Genomic DNA, 16761 nt, shown 5'->3' with positions numbered 1-16761 from the left:
GCACCTGCAAAAATCAGTAGTAAGAGAATAAGAAAGCAGGCCACAGACTCAGAGGAAATATTTGCGAAAGACATGTCTGATAAAGGATTGCTACACAAAATACACGAAGAATCCTTAAAGCAGTAAGAAAACAGGCACCTCACCGAAGAAGATAGATAGATGGCAAAGAAGCGTCTGAAAAGATGTTCCACATATGTCTTCAGGAAAATGCAAATTAAAAACAACAAGATGCCACTGTACACCTACTAGAATGGCCAAAGTCCAGAGCACTGCCACCACCAAATCCAGGGAGGACAGGGAGCGAGAGACAGGAGTGCTCCTTTGCTGCTGGTGGGAATGCAAAATGCTACAGCCCCTTTGGGGCAGAGTCTGGTAGTTTCTCACAAGACTAAACATGCTCTTATCATACGACTGGTGATCCTGCTCCCTGGTATTTACCTAAAGGAGTTGAAAACTTTTGTCCACGTGAAACATGGTGCACAACTGTTCACAGCGGCTTTATTCGCAACTGCCAAGATCGGAAGCAACTAAGACGTCCTTCAGTAGGCGACATGCCCCCAGACACAGGGATATTATTCGGTCTCAAGCCAGGAAGAGACACAGAGGAAATGTAAACGCGTATTACAAAGTGAAAGAAGCCAATGAGCAAAGGCTGCCTCCGGAGGGCCCGACCACAGCGCCCTCTGGGAGAGGCAGCACCCTGGGACATCAGGAAGCATCAGCAGCGGCAGGGCTTGCAGAGGGAAAGGTGACCAGGCAGAGGACAGAGGAGCTTTAGGGCAATGAAAATACTCTGTATGAGGTTATAAGGATGGACACGTGTCATTATACGTTTGTCCAAACCCACAGGATAGGCGACACCAAGACGGAGCCTGAAGGTAAAGTAAGGACTGCGAGTGGCTAGGATGTATCAAGGCAGGCCCATTAGTTGTGACAAATATACCACCCTGGGGGCGGAGTGCGGATAATGGGGAAGGCCACGAACTGCAGGGGTAGAGGGTATATGCGAAATCTCTGTACCTTCCCCTCTGTTTTGTTGTAAACCTAAAAACTTCTCTACAAAATTAAAGTCTTCAAAAACAAATCCCTGGGGCGCCTGGGTAGCTCAGTGGGTTAAAGCCTCTGCCTTCGGCTCAGGTCATGACCCCAGGGTCCTAGGATTGAGCCCTGCATTAGAGCAGGGAGCCTGCCTGTCCCTCTGCCTGCTGCTCCCCCTGCTTGTGCTCTATCTCTCAAATAAATAAATAAAATCTTTTTAAAAATACAGAAAATGCTCTTGTCCCTTAAGAGATGGTACATCGAGTTTTTCGCCAAGTTGTAGGCCCCTGTGGTTCATGAATGAATACAGTCTTAGAAACTAAGTTAGTGCCATGGCTAGTTTTTAGATCAGACAGGCCTGGAATGTTCTCCACCCACACCCAGAAACAGAAATTGAAGAAATTTATGACACTTTTGTTACATAACTTAAAAAAAATAACTAAGCAGAACATTAATTTTTTTCAACCAGTGAAAGGGACTTCTCTAATGTGCAATGTGTAAGATTCCTTTTTCACTTTGGTACCTTGGGTGTTTCATATACTTTCATGGACCCCAGATAAGAAATTTAAAAAAAGTTTTTTTTATTGTAATATGGACAAAATAACAAAAGAGGAAATATTGGGTTTTGAAAAGACAACTTTTGGGCACTTCTTGCAAAATATGAGGTAACAAACCTGAGCCAGAAGGCATTCAGGTGCTTCCTGTGAAGATTCAGACACTGAAATCCTCCACAGAATCACACTATAGACAAAAGGAGGAAATGGCCAGATTTAAAGACAATTTCCCCATCTCTGAAGATGATTAATGTGGTAAGAATTTCCCTAAAATTCATTGGCAGAGCTAGCCTGTAGCTCTGTTTTTTTAAAAGATTTTATTTATTTATTTAAGAGAGAATGAGAGAGCGGGAGAGAGCGAGAGCGAGCATGAGAAGGGGGAGGGTCAGAGGGAAAAGCAGACTGCCTACCAAGCAGGGAGCCTGATGCAGGACTTGATCCCAGGACTCCAGGATCATGACCTGAGCCGAAGGCAGTCGCTTAATCAACTGAGCCACCCAGGCGCCCTGTAGCTACTTTTTTTTTTTTTAAGATTTTATTTATGCTGAGAGAGATCACAAGCTGGGGAGAGAGGCAAAGGGGGAGAGGGAAAAGCAGACTCCCAGGTGAGCAGAGATGGCTTCGGGGCTCCATCCCAGGACCCTGGGATCGTGACCGGAGCTGAAAGCAGAGGCTTAACGACTGAGCCACCCAGGTGCCCCTAGTCTGGAGCTATTAAGGTCAGGCTCCTTTCGATGTCATACTAGCCCTGTAGAACCACAAGTCATTGCCCTGGGACTTCAAAGTGACTCCAGTTTCTAAGTGGGACACAGTCTCTGGCAGTTCGTTTGACATGATTTAAACTGGTACCTAAACCTAAACCAGTTCCCAGTGCTTGATAATGAATGAGCCAAGCACCTGCCTTTCTTTTGTGTTTTGATTGTAAAGCATCTCTCTAGGGGAGTCAGGGGTAGAGGAGGTAAGGACAAGCTGCTAATTCTTCCAAGTGGGGGAAGAAGCCACCAATGCATACCGGCGGCATCTGCAAGCTAGTGGGGATGAATTAAAAAAAAAACAACAAACCATAGCTCTCATGCACTGATTGCTTACTCTGTATGTGTTAGCAGCTGGCATAGCTCCAACCACTGTTCACCCAGTAACGGCCCTTACAACAACCTTAAGAGACAGCACTAATATCACTATGCCCATTTAACGAATAATCTGTTAACAGAAGAAGCTGCAGGGTGCTGAGGGCAGAAGACTATAGAATCTGTAACTAGCACCATCCAAGGAGATTTTCTGGGATTACAGACCGTTTGCTACCTGTGTTGTCCAAGGCAGGAGCCACTAGCCGTGCGTGAAGGGGACTAGTAAGACCGTGCAATCGAAGTCTGCATTTGACTTAAGTTTAATTAATTTGAATTCATATATGAGTCATCACAGGGGAGTCATGGCTTCCGTATTGGACAGCACAGGTCGTATATGCTACAGAAAGAGGCCACGCTGATGACCGATGCTGGGAACACGCAGGACAACAGTGGTGTCCCTGACACCCACCCCCTGGGGCACCAGTGAACCACTGGACCGTTTGCGATGGCTTCGTGAGCCACCTCCCACGGCTGCCAGTCATACCCACATAGAGGCATCATCTGAGGGCTGACAGCCAGCCCGAGCCCCATCTGCTCTCAGCTTTGGCAAGAGGCTGCATCGGCCCAGAGGAAGAGGGCTATTTCAACCCAGAGGAAAAAGAATTCTTGTTCCAATTGGTAGGTCCAATTCTTTAATAATTTACTCACCCAGAGGAGGCAGGTTTCGCAACTGGCACTAAGACTTGTTTTGTGCTAGTGCGTGCCTCAAGGCACCTCCCTGTCTTTGGCACAGACGAACTCCAAGGACAGGGCCAGTGCTCACCTCCAGCACCACCCCAACTCCTGCACGGGCGGCCATGTACTGAGGGATGGTTTCCCTACTTTTCCTTCCTTCCCCTGCTCCTTGTGCAGACACAGACTCTAAAGGTTTTTCCCTGTGATTTTACCAACAACAATCCAGGGAAAGCAAGAGGAGCTGACAGCATTATGCTCCCAACTTCTAAGACATCGTAAGAGCCTGTACTGACAGCTCTCCCCGACCTCATCAGAGCCAGGCTACTCCTTTTAAGGCTTAGTTCTCTGGCCCCTTCACTAGCAATTCTTCAGGGGAGTCCAACTGACTCGGTCCTTCTCTCTTTCTATTCCTGGACCATAATACTCCTGAGCTGCTAACCCCTACTAAGTCCTCATGCTAATCCCTAATGTTCTCTAAGCTCTGGATCCTACAGAGCATTTCAACGTTACTTCTGGAGCCCCTGCCATGTGTCAGGCGCCAAGGGTAACAAGACACAGCCTCTGCTCTCAAGGGAGATGGCAGCCCGGGGAGGGCTACCGCTGAGGAAACAGGAAGTGACGATACAACGTGCTGTGTACTATGACACAGGAACGTGCAAGGTACGTGGGACATGATGGTCCAGCGTGCATCAAGATTTGAGAAATAAAGGCAGGCATTCTGGGAGGGAAGTGATGTCTGAGCTGAGATGCGGACAAAGCAGAGGCGTGCAGGCGACAGGACGAGGCCTGCGCTGCGAGGGGACGTGGCATGCTGCCACCGTTCCACTGAAGCATCTGTAGGGCCTGTTTGAGGAACTGAAAGGCGCTGGGCGCGGTAGGATGACGGAGGGTGGAGGAACCTAGCAGGAGGAGGGGGAGGCTGGGGGGCCGGACGGGGAGGAAGGAGCCAGGTCAGAAAGGGCTTTTGTCCGTAGTGCTGAGGAGTTTGGACCTTATCCCAAAGCCACTGGGGAGCCACTGCGGGACTTTAATGAAAAGAGAAACAATTACCACAAGTGGACAAGTGAAATTATAAAACCTCAAATGAGAATTGTTTATCTCGGGGGAAAAAACAGCCCTGGAGATGGAACCACACACAGTCTCCGTGCTGGCGGGCCTCCCAGGCGGACTTGGTAGGGAGGGCCCCGCAAAGCAGGGGAGGAGAGTGGGTGCGAAGCCTGCAGGGCCCTGGCCAGTCGGTCCTGAGACTCTGGGATCCACAGAGTGCTTTGAGACACCCAAAATACGGCTCATCACGTCATCAGGCAAAATGGACATTCCAGGAGCCAAGGCCATGTTTATCCTCTAGTTTCGGAAGTCCGGCACATGGCCCTCTGCACCCCACTCTCTCAGAGGTAGTCTGAAGGAAGGGCAGAAGGAGGGTCAAGGCCATGTGGAGAGCGCACTGCCGAAGCAAGCTCTCCCGCTTCCGCAGCCTGGTATCACATGCCCCTTCCTCAGCGTTCTTCCCAGCGCCTGCGCTCGGGGAACCCGTGTGTGCAGTCCACCCCCTTCATCCAAGCCTCCCAGCTGTGTCCTGCCACCACCACCACACCCCCAAGCTCCACCACCTAGCTTCTAAAGAGAGTTTGTGCCTCTGCTTGCCATCATACACTGTTATTTTTATACAGATAACTGTTGGGTGTGGTCTCTCCCCCTCTATGTTTGAAACTGTATGAGCAAAGAACCATGTCTCTTAGCTCCGCTGCCTATTCAGTGCTTTACCCGCAATGTGTGCCAAATAAAATCTCACTGAATTGAACTGATTAACCTGGTCCTTCCTTCCTTGCTCTGTGGCTATTAACTCCAGGCTTGAAACGAAAGGAAATGCTTGAAGATTAATTTAGAAATTTAACAAAATTTGTGGATGTGCACACTGATTTCAGATATGTTATTATGTGGGGAGCTAACCTACTTTTTTTTTAATAGTTGTTTTCTTGTCAGTTCCTTAATTTTTTTTTTATTAATGTAGAGTTGACATACAATGTTATATTCATTTCAGGTGCGATAATACCATTTTCCTTTTTTAAAGGTAGATACCAATCGCTCATACGTTGCTGGTGGGAATATAAAATGGCACAGTCACTCTAGAAATTTGTTTGACAGTTTTCTATAACACAAAATATGCAATTACCATGTGGCCCAGCAATTGTACTCTCGGGCATTTCTTCCAGAGATATGAAAAGTTATGCTCACTTAAAACCTGCACATGAGTATTTACAGCAGATTTATTCATAGCTGCAAACAATGAGAAACAACCAGGATATCCCTCAATGAATAAATGTTTAAACAAACTGGCACATCCATACCATGGAATAAAAAAAAAAGAAGAAGAGATGAACTACTGATTCAACAACTTGGAGGGACCTCAAGGGTATTACATACAGTTTAAAAAAAAAGTCAGCCTCAAACAGTTATATGCTATGTCTACTCTAGTAACATTCTTGAAATGACAAAAATATAGAGATGGAGAACAGATTAGTAATTGCCAGAGGTTAGAGACTTGGGGGAGGGGAAGGTGGAGGGGGGTGCCGAAGGGAGGAGGGTATGGGCATAAAATAGCAATTCAGGGGATCCTTGTGGTAAGGGAACTATCCTATATTTACACATGTGATACAATTACGCGGAACTACACACACACATACACGTATCATACACACACACGAATGCATGTGACACTGGTGAAATCTGAGTAAGGTGGGTGGACCGGAACCACAGCAACTTTCTGGTTTTGATATCGCCTTCTAGTTATAGGCCATGTTACCTCTGGAAGAACCTGCATGAAGGGTACTCTGGGATCTCCCGGTACATTTTTTGCAAAATCCTGTGGATCTACACTTTCACTTTTTTTAAAATATATTTTTAGAAGGTAGACACCAAAAGCAGATGCACGTTTCACTGAAGCAAACTGCCCATCTTCTTGGGTTTGTAAAAAGATGCAGTATATATACACAATGGAATACCACTCGGCCATAAAAAAATGAGCTCTTGCCAATTGCAACACCATGGATGGACCTAGAGGGTATTGTGCTAAGTGAATTAAGGCAGAGAAAGACAAATACCACAGGATTTCACTTCTATGTGGAATCTAAAAAACAAACACACTCTTAAATACAGAGAACAAACCGGTGGTTGCCAGAGGGGAGGTGGGTGGAGGGCGGGTGAAACAGACAAAGGGAATTAAAAGGCACAAACTTCCAGGTATAAAATAAATAAGTCAGGGAGATGAAAAGCACAGCATAGGCAATATAGTCAGTCATATTGTAATAACGTGGTATGGTGACAGGTGACAACTGTACTGAGCCCTGAGTAATGGAAAGAACTGTTGAATCACTATGTCGCATACCTGAAACTAACATACATTGTATGTCAATTTATATGTCAATTAAAAATAATGATAAATAGGGGCATCTGCGTGGCTCAGTTTGGTTAAGCGTCTGACTCTTGGTTTCAGCTCAGGTCATGATCTCGGGGTGGTAAGATCCAGCCCCGAGTTGGGTTCCATGCTCAGTGGGGAGTCTGCTGGAGACTGTCTCTCTCTCTCTGCCGCCCCTCCCTGCCCCCGCCCCCGTGTGTTTGTGCTCTCAATCTCAAAACGAGTAAAGAAAATCTTAAAAACAGAAACAAAAAACAATAAAGCCCCCCAAACCAGGCTGTTCTTTTCTTGGTTTTGGTTTTTAAGTAGGTTGGATCGCAGCATGCCCCAAACCATCATGACCGGTCCCTCCCCCGCACGTCTTGCGCACACACTCACCAGTAGTAGAGGGTATAGTTGGTGTCGGGACTTGCATTCCTCCCAGGGAGCCAAGTACACTTCATGCAGCTCAGGTTGTGCCAGACACATTGTAGCTCAGTCACAGCGGACTCCGGATCACCTAGAAGACCCAGCCGAGGATTTAGGATGCTTCTTGCCCTGTCAGACCAACCCACCAAACCCTCTGGGGCACGAGGGATGGTGAGAATGCTTTTCTAGAAAGCCAAAGCCTGATCTCTCACCCCATTTTACCCAGAAGGCACCCAGGATGGGGGGCCTGGGTGGCTCAGTGGGTTAAGCCTCTGCCTTCAGCTCTGGTCATGATCTCAGGGTCCTGGGATCGAGCCCTGCATTGGGCTCTCTGCTCTGCGGGAAGCCTGCTTCTCCCTCTACCTGCCTCTCTGCCTACTTGTGATCTCTCTCTCTATCAGATAAATAAATAAAGGGGTGCCTGGGTGGCTCAGTGGGTTAAGCCTCTGCCTTTGGCTCAGGTCATGATCCCAGGGTCTGGAGATTGAGCCCTACATCTGGCTCTCTGCTCAGCAGGGATCCTGCTTCCTCCTCTCTCTCTCTCTCTGCTTGCCTCTGCCTACTTGTGATCTCTGTCAAATAAATAAATAAATAAATGAAAATCTTTTAAAATAAATAAATAAGTAAAAATCTTTAAAAAAAAAAAAAAAAAGCACCAGGATGGAGAAAACCCAAACCTAACTTGTTTTAATTTTCTTTCTCACCTCCAGATCCCAAGAAGCTATCTTTTCTGTCACTGAGGGACCCTAACTTTGTATTCCTAACTGGAAAGAGCGTTTCAAGGTCAAATCCTATTTCCATGGCAGGAAACGAGTACGGCATTCCTAAATGAATGTGGAAACACAAGCAACCCATATCTCTACTTGTCTTTAAAGAAAACAAGTCTACCCCTGGGGACAAAAATATATGTTTATAAAAAATAAAAAAATTTTTTAAAAAAGTTAAAAAAAAAAGAAAAAGAAAACAAGTCTACTGAGTTAGAATTTACCTTCCTGTCTTTTGACCGATACTAACACAGCTTGTTTTAAAGACAAAACATTCCTCCTGAAGCAATCTGAGGGGAAGTGAGCATTAATATAACTCCTGGTAGCCGCTGACTGTGTAGTAGGCCTTTGGGAGCTGTATAATCGTTATCATCTGAAGTCTCTACTGTTATAACACCTTCTGAGTTAAGGCATCATGTTGGGATTCAGGAAGGGGTATTGTCCAGAGACATCCTCAACCATTTTACTGTTGTACTACAAGTTAGGCTTTTCAGATTATTTATTAAATTTCTAAAGAAATGAGAGTAGGGGAGGTAAGTTGTTTTAAACCAGGCTCCCAGCCTCATGGCAACACTGAATTCTATAATTTTACAAACGAGACTTCATATACTTTTGATCTGTGCGACGCAGGTAGGGGGAAGGGCCTGGAGAACAGGCCACATAGTGCTGAGGTTTGGAATTGGGAGATGGGACCCCTCCAAACAAGGAGTGAACTGGAATTCATAGATGAGATGTACCCAGCATTTACTCTTTGCCGGGTACTATTCTAAGCACCTCACACATACTGACTTCCGTAATCCTTTCAACAGTCCCAGGAGGCAGGAACTATCATCAACCCCATTTTATAGATGAGGAAAGTGAAGTGGGTAAGGGCTAAGTCATCTGCTAAAGGTCACGCAGCTGTTCACTGGCAGAGCTGAGACTCTCGGACATCTGGGCTCCAGGAGTCCTGCCCTTCACCAGGATAAGCTCTTCCCTGCAAGCAGCCCAAGTGCTAGAAGGAACTAGGTGTCAGGCAGAAAGGAGGGGGGCAATGAAATGACTAACCTGACCATGTGAAAGCTTTCCCTAGGGCTTGTCCTGAACTGGAGCTAGGCCAGCAAGCCCATTTTCCTTTTATAACATCTTTCTCCAACTATATCTTGCATATCAAGCTAATCTTTCTATCAAATGAGGAAGATAGTACTTTGGGTTTCTTTAAGGCACTGGACCTGTAATCTGAAAGCCTAGAGCAACCTACTTGATCCCTTCTTCCTCATGAAATGGATCAGGGTGATAATCCATGCCTTGCTCGCTTCACAAGATAAGCTTCTGAGGCTCAACTTAGGGGAGGGTGTATATGTGTGTATATTACATGCCAAATTATTACATGCTATAGAACTCTGAGGCACAGTTATTCAAGCCCTGAGCACCTCGAAGGCAGGGACATCCTTGTATTTATCACCTAATATACACGTGCCTAGAACTAATCAGACTCAGCAAATATTTGAAAACTGAATGAATTAACAAACACTGAACATAAACACATGGATAATTTGCCTTTATCCCCCAAAGTACCAACAAACAGTGCTTTTGGTTGTTACCTTCCGGGGGCGGGGTGCACTTCTCCACCAAAATGCTAGGATTGTCACTTTCACTGGTGCTGCACTGGGACCCCACTTGCAGACAAATCCTCTCGTTCAGGGGTACTTCTTTGGAACGATGGGTTTCAGGAGCAATTTTCTAAGGTTAGGAAATTGTAAAAAGGCATTGCTCTAGGAAACATACAGCAATACAGGTAGGTAATAAAACATCAGCATGTTCAAATGTGTTTTAAAAAAGAAAAAAAGGAAGGTTATCAGATGGCAATGGTCAGTGACTATCAACCCACGGTGATTTTGCTCTCTCCGCTCCCCCCATCCTGGGGAACATGCTGGGCTGTCACAACTTAGGAAGGCACTGCCATTGGCCTATAGTACATAGAGGCCAAGGATGCTGCTGAACATGGCTCGGTGCCCAGGACAGCTTTGCCTCCCCCCACAGCAAAGAATCATCTTGCACCAAATGTCAGTGGTACCACCATTGAGAAACCCCAGGAGAGAGAAAAGACAAATTCCCACATTTTAAATGTATAAACCTCATGACATTTGCCTATAAACCTACCATGCTCACACATCAACTGTCTAAAATGTTAAAGGTAACACAATAAGATTATCAAAACTCAATTCCTAGGGGTGCCTGGGTGGTGCAGTCAGTTAAGTGTCCAGCTCTTGGTTTCGGCTCAGGTTGTGATCTTAGGGTCATGAGATCGAGCCTGGAATTGGGCTCTGCACTCAGCACAGAGCCTGCTTGGGTTTCTCTCTCCCTCTCCCTTTGCCCATCCTCCCTACGCTCCCTCTCTCTAAAAATGAATAAATAAATCTTTTTTAAAAAAATCCACTTCCTAACTAGATGCAGTATATTATCAAGATCAAGATACAAACTCTTTAAGAATCCAGTAATCCTGGGGTGCCTAGGTGGCTCAGTGGGTTAAAGCCTCTGCCTTCGGCTCAGGTCATGATCCCAGGGTCCTGGAATCGAGCCCCACATCAGGCTCTCTGCTCAGCAGGGAGCCTGCTTCCCTTCCTCTCTCTCTGCCTGCCTCTCTGTCTACTTATGATCTCTGTCTGTCAAATAAATAAGTAAAATCTTTAAAAAAAAAAAAAAAGAAAGAAAGAAAGAAAGAGAAATGAGAAGGGTTAGAAAAATTAAAAAAAAAAAAAAAGAATCCAGTAATCCTGGTCACCTGTGACGACAGAAAGGAAAGGAGGGCCTGAGGGACTAAAGAGAGAGTTTTCATTAAACATCTTTCTGTACCGTTTGACCCTTCTGACTCTCTCGCACAAGCATAGAGATTTCAAGAGATGCTACACGCACTGAGCACACCACACCCTTACTCTGTAAAGTAGATGTGCTTGTGGAGCTACAGAAAGCGGACTTTTAGACAGCATACAGATGTAAGTCACAAATCTGGGCATTACGATTCAGAATAATGAGATTAGAGGGCTGTTAAGGAAATTAACATCTCCCAATCTGAAAAGAGTTGGAATAATTAAGAATGAAGCTGCTTTTAATCAGAGCTCCAAGGAGCTTCCTGTTTTGCAATGGTTTCTGACTCAAGTTGGAGACAGCATTTCCTTTTAGATACGTGCTGATGGCCTTGAAGTGGAAAATTTGTCAAATTTACTTCTATCTGCCCCCTAAGGAGCTACTCAGCCATTTCCCTCGCCTGCGGCCAGCCAGCATGAGGGCCGCTGTGACATACCCCCAAACCCAAGAAGTAAGGGTGCCCTCAGACAGACAGCTAGCAGACCAACAACTAATCAATCATAACAAAGACACACACAAAAATCAAGTTAGAGAAACTGAATAGCTCGTAGGCCCAAGCAAGACCGCACTCTGAAAAGGGAGCCAGCTGGTCAGCCCTGAAGAAAAGACAAAGAAGGGTATGTATGTAAGCAAACTTCTGGCAGGGAGAAAAGAGGAGGATTTGGCCCCATGGACACTGAATACTTCTGTCCCGGCAAAGCTATACCTACCTTCAGTGAGACCTCTAGCTACTCTTAGCCAAGTACATTTTCACAACTAATTTCTGATTCCTTCACAGGAAACCTACTTATCGTCTGGTTTTCTACATAGTTGCTGCCTACAGGGAAGGAACACACCAGTTATGCCAACAGAAAGCTTTCTAGAATGTTTTTTCACCGTGATCGTTCTTGTGCCAAATTAAGGAATTGGCCCTTGAGAGATGAATGTGTGCTAGGGAAATGGGGGTTCTCAGCCTGTGAAAGCGAAGGCCAGCCCCAGGATCATGGTAACGGTGGCATGAAAGTTCCAAGTGCAAATTTCACCAAGATCACAATTTTACCAAGCCCGAGTCCTATATACCTCAAAAGGAGCCACCCTGACTCAAGGATCCTCGATAATTCCTGTTTGGAAGATAATTCCTGTCTGTCTTTTGAATAAACCAGGTGGAACATGTATGGTTAAATGCCATAAATCAGAATCATCATGGGAAAAACCCCAGTTCTCTTAGTATATTAGATATTGTTCCAGTGAGAAGGCTGAGGAATTTTATTAAGCAAAGATTTTTATTATAATCGAATTTTTTAAGTTAAAAAAATACTTAATGTACTTAATCTGAACCTTGTCCTTGAGGGCATATAAATAACAACTCAGGAAAGAGTTCATAGGGAGAAAAACAAAGTAATTTTTAAAAATCTCTTTCAGGGGCGCCTGGGTGGCTGAGTTGGTTAAGCCTCTGCCTTCGGCTCAGGTCATGATCTCAGAGTCCTGGGATGGAGCCCTGCATTGGGCTCCCTGCTCAGCAGGGAGCCTGCTTCTCCCTCTCCCTTTGCCGCTCCCCCTGCTTGTGCTCTCTCTCTCTCTCTCTCAAATACATAAAAATCTTTAAAAAAACAAAAAACTCTTTCAAAGTTTAAGGTAAACAATATTAAGTTGGCATGAAAAAAGTAGAAACCCCAGCACATCTCTATCAGACAAGAAACTAAATCCCTCCCCTCGGATCCCAACGAGGTTGCAGGGACAGCTCCCACGTGACTTTCGTGACTTTCGGAGGCGGTGACTCACTCCCCTGGTAGCTGCTGTAGGACGACATTCTGCTCCACCCCTTGGGGAATCTGGGCTTATTTGAAAATTTATCAAAAACCAAAGCCAGCGTCCTGAACTGGACCCTCCCCTCAGGAACAACGTGCATTTGGCTGGATCACACCTTTCCCAATTCCAGATTCCTTTCTCAGTAGAAAAAGAGCGTGGGCCTCAGCTTCTGCCCCTCTGGATGTCTGGATGGAACAACAGCTTTGTAATTTATTCACCTAGTGAGACTTGCTATCTCTGGGTGATGAAAGAGATCTAATCTGACGCCAAAGCACATAAATCAACATTCTTTTAACAACACCAAGCCGAGAAAACAAAAACAAAAACAAAACTTGATGCCAGATCCTCCTTCTACTTGCCAGATTGGGAAACTAGTAGATACTGCTAAAACAATGGTGGAGGGCAGCCACTTAAAACTGAGCCTGTATTCTTAGAAAAATCATCTGTGAATCCCCAGCTCCTATGTTAATGATCCTTCAGTCTAAAGACTGAAAACAACCTCAAGGGTTTATTTCACTTAGCAACTTATGATCTTTAGACAGTCACCAAAGCCCCCCAACATGTACAAACTATGCCAAAGCCACTCCTTCAACATGCTTCAAAGGGCATATGCACCCCAGTTTTGTCTGACGATGCTAATGCTTTGTCTGAAGGATGGAGAGGGGAGAGGGAGATCACTCCTGCCGTTCACTGTCAGCCTCAGGGTTATAAACTTCAAAAGGCTGGCCAGGAAATCTCCCATCCCCGCTTACAAGGGATAATCCATGTTCACCAGGAGGGCAGCAGGATGGCCATTACCACAGCCATCAACACCGTCACATGGCTGGAATATAAAGGAGCAGGCCTTAGGCAGAGGTCACCCTTTGTGGTCTCCATCTGGTCTCTTCAGCGGCAAAACGGAAGGTAATATTAGGTTGAACCATATGACCTAAAGAAGCAACAATTTCATGTGATTAGGTCATATGGTTCAACCTAACAATAATAATAATTTTAAAAGCTGACAGTGACTGAATGTTGATGTGGTGTCAGGTGCATTACGAACACCATCTCCTTGAACACATGCACCACTCACACAACGTAGGTCCTACCCCAGCATTTCACAAACAAGGAAATGAAGGCTCAGAGAGGTTAAGTGACTTGCTCAGGGTCACACACCTCCGAAAGGGGAAGAGACAAGTGTTCAAACCCAATGCTGTCTAATTCCATTGCCTCCTAAAGTCACTTTCAACTCTAAATGTCTGTGTCTACACTGCGGAATGAGCCCCATTTCTAGGCTAGACCACCACCATGTCTCCCCGATCGATCCTCAGGTATGTACAGCTGGCTAGTGAATATGGACCTGTTAGGAAACAAAGGTGACCTCTCCTCAGTTTCAACGAGATACTTAGGCGAAGCACTTAAAGGTCTTTCCTAGAATTTCTCAAGGCTGAACTAGGAAAGTTGCCACCAAGAATCCAAATGCCTACAGCCCCTCCCTCTTTAGGAATAAGAGGAAGCCAACAGTTTAAAAAGGGGAACTCAACTCCTGAAAGTATTACAGTCTTCTGCACTGAGAGCATCTCTTTTTTCTTGTTTGTTTGCTTTTTTTTTTTAAAGATCTTATTTACTTCTTTGACAGAGAGAGGGAGAGAGATCACAAGTAGGCAGAGAGGGGGGAGGCAGGCTCCCTGCTGAGCAGACAGCCCAACTCGGGACTCGATCCCAGGACCCTGAGATCATGACCTGAGCCAAAAGCAGAGGCTTTAACCCACTGAGCCACCCAGGCGCCCATTTGCTTTTTTTTAATTGAAGTATAGTTGACCAATAACGTGATAGTCATTTCCAGTGTACAACATAGTGATTCCACATTTACATACCTTACTCAGTGATCCCCACAGTAAGTCTAGTTACCATCTGTCACCACACAGTTATTATGAAATTATTGGCTATATTCCCTATGCTGCACTTTTCATCTCCATGACTTAAAATTTATTTTAAAACTGAAAGTCTGTATGACTTAATTCCCTTCACGTACTTTACCCATTCCCCCCCAATCCTCAGCAACCATCAGTTTGTTCTCCATATCTATGAATCTGTTTCTGTTTGATTTTGTTTGTTTATTTTTTTGACTCCACAAGAGTGCAATCATATGGTATTTGTCTCTGGTTCCATCCATGGTGTCACAAGTGGCCACATTTCATTATTTTTTAAGGCTGAGTAATTATATATATATATATATACACACATATATATACGTATATATATATATATATACCACAACTTCTTTATCCATTCATCTATCAATGGACACTTAGATCATTGCTTCTATCCCTTAGCTATTACAAATCAGCCATTGTAAATGATGCTGCAATAAATATAGGGCTTCATGTATCTTTTTGAATGAGTGTTTTCATTTTCTTCAGGTATATACCCAGAAGTGGAATTGCTAGATCATAAGGCAGTTCTATTTTTAATTTTTTTTTTAATTTTTTAAGGAACCTCCATTATTGTTTTCCATAGTGGCTATACCAATTTACATTCCCAACAATAGTGCAAGAGGGTTCCCTTGTCTCCACATCCTTGCCAACACTTAAGATTTTGTTATTAAATAATCTCTACAGCCAATGTGGGGCTCAAACTTACAACCCCGAGATCAAGACTTGCATACTCCACTGACTGAGCCAGCCAGATGCCCTGATATTTCTCGTCTTTTTAATACTAGCCATCCTGACCTAGTAGATACTGCTAGGTGATTTGTCTAATTGTGGTTTTGATTTGTATTTCCCCAACGGTGAGTGATATTAAGCATCTTTTCACATGTCTGTTGGCCATCTGTACGCCTTCTCTAGAAAAAAGTCTATTTGGGTTTAGAGAACCTCCTTTAAAATGCAAATACTTCTGGGGCACCTGGGTGGCTCGGTTGGTTAAACGGCTGACTCTTGATTTTGGCTCAGGTCATGATCTTAGGGTCCTGGGATTGAGGCCCCTGTTTGTCCATGCTCACTGGGGAGTCTGCTTGAGGATTCTCTCTCCCTCTCCCTGTGAGCACCCCCACTGCACTCTCTCTATAAAATAAATAAATAAATCTTTACAAAAATAAATAAAATGCAAATACTTCTGAGTAGCCTCAGTTCTTCATCAGTGAACACCTGAGCTATAATGAGCACTTCAGCAGGAAAGGGGCACGAATGGCAGATTAGCAAGTTTCCCTCCAAAGGAAGAACTTTTTCCATCCTCAATTTATTAAGCTTTCACATATGTTATTTGTCATGTCCCAGGAAGCCAGGGAAGTGAGTACAGCCATACTTTACACAGCAGGAAACTGAGGCTCAGAGAGGTTAGGTAATTTGCCCAGGACAAACAGACAGCTGAGTGGTCCACCAACTAGAACCCAGTTCTGACTCTCCGTGCCACCGAGGTGCATGAACCTGATTCACGGAGGCAAAGCCCTGTCACTAATATCAACTTCTCATTCAGCTTCCTCATGATTCTGGACAAATTCAACCCCAAATGTCCCTGACCTCCCCCCTCACTGAAAGAAGGCATAAAGATATATGGACAGATGATCTGATGCTTTGAAGAAACTGTCGAAGAGAACGGGATGCAAGCTGATTAGGCCTGAGCGAAAATTCCGTTGAATAAGACTATCATAAAGAATCTACAAAAAAAAAAAAAAGAATCTGAAATGATCCAATCCTGTTAACAAAAATTCACTTGCGCCAGCTGTCCATATCTAAGTGGGAAGGCTGAACGTTCCCCTCATTTTTCGTCGGGCATCGGGAAACCTAGTCAACCCTATCTGCCCCGGACGTCTTACTTTCTCACTTGCCATGTGGCCATTCACTCGGGTGTTCGCATGGTTCTTGCATATCTGTGTGCATGTCGTTAGCAAGACAGTGAACACATGGTCTGCATACAAGGCGACAGGCAGGAACACAGGAACACATTTTCACATAATTGTTTGTTGAGTGCCTAGTGGATAAAAGATATCTGGCATTTCCTAACAAAGTAATCTCATTGCATCTGATTATCAGATAATGAGCAAATATTTTCAAATGTTCAAATGTTCAGCTTTTTTTTTTAACAACAATCTTTTCATAGTCATTTTCCCAGGTAAAATTGGGACACGACCCAAAACAAAATTCCCACATTGAAGTAAGATTAGA

At 44.7% G+C, this 16761-nt stretch overlaps 1 protein-coding gene across 1 annotated transcript in view; it reads right to left on the bottom strand.

Annotated features, from left to right (window-relative positions):
• IL13RA1 (interleukin 13 receptor subunit alpha 1) overlaps nucleotides 1-16761 on the bottom strand; it is a 53235-nt gene that overhangs the window by 29849 nt on the left and 6625 nt on the right. The window contains exons 3-4 of the mRNA XM_032329858.1: nucleotides 9565-9703; nucleotides 7188-7308 (exon numbers count right to left, since the gene is read on the bottom strand). Of these exons, the coding sequence (XP_032185749.1) occupies nucleotides 7188-7308; nucleotides 9565-9703 (260 nt within the window). The remainder of the gene's footprint in view (nucleotides 1-7187; nucleotides 7309-9564; nucleotides 9704-16761) is intronic.

Source organism: Mustela erminea, chromosome X (genome assembly GCF_009829155.1).
Source record: "Mustela erminea isolate mMusErm1 chromosome X, mMusErm1.Pri, whole genome shotgun sequence".
NCBI lineage: Eukaryota > Metazoa > Chordata > Mammalia > Carnivora > Mustelidae > Mustela > Mustela erminea.
The sequence above is the reverse complement of the archived record's forward strand: the minus strand, read 5'-3'. Positions and strand labels throughout refer to the sequence as shown.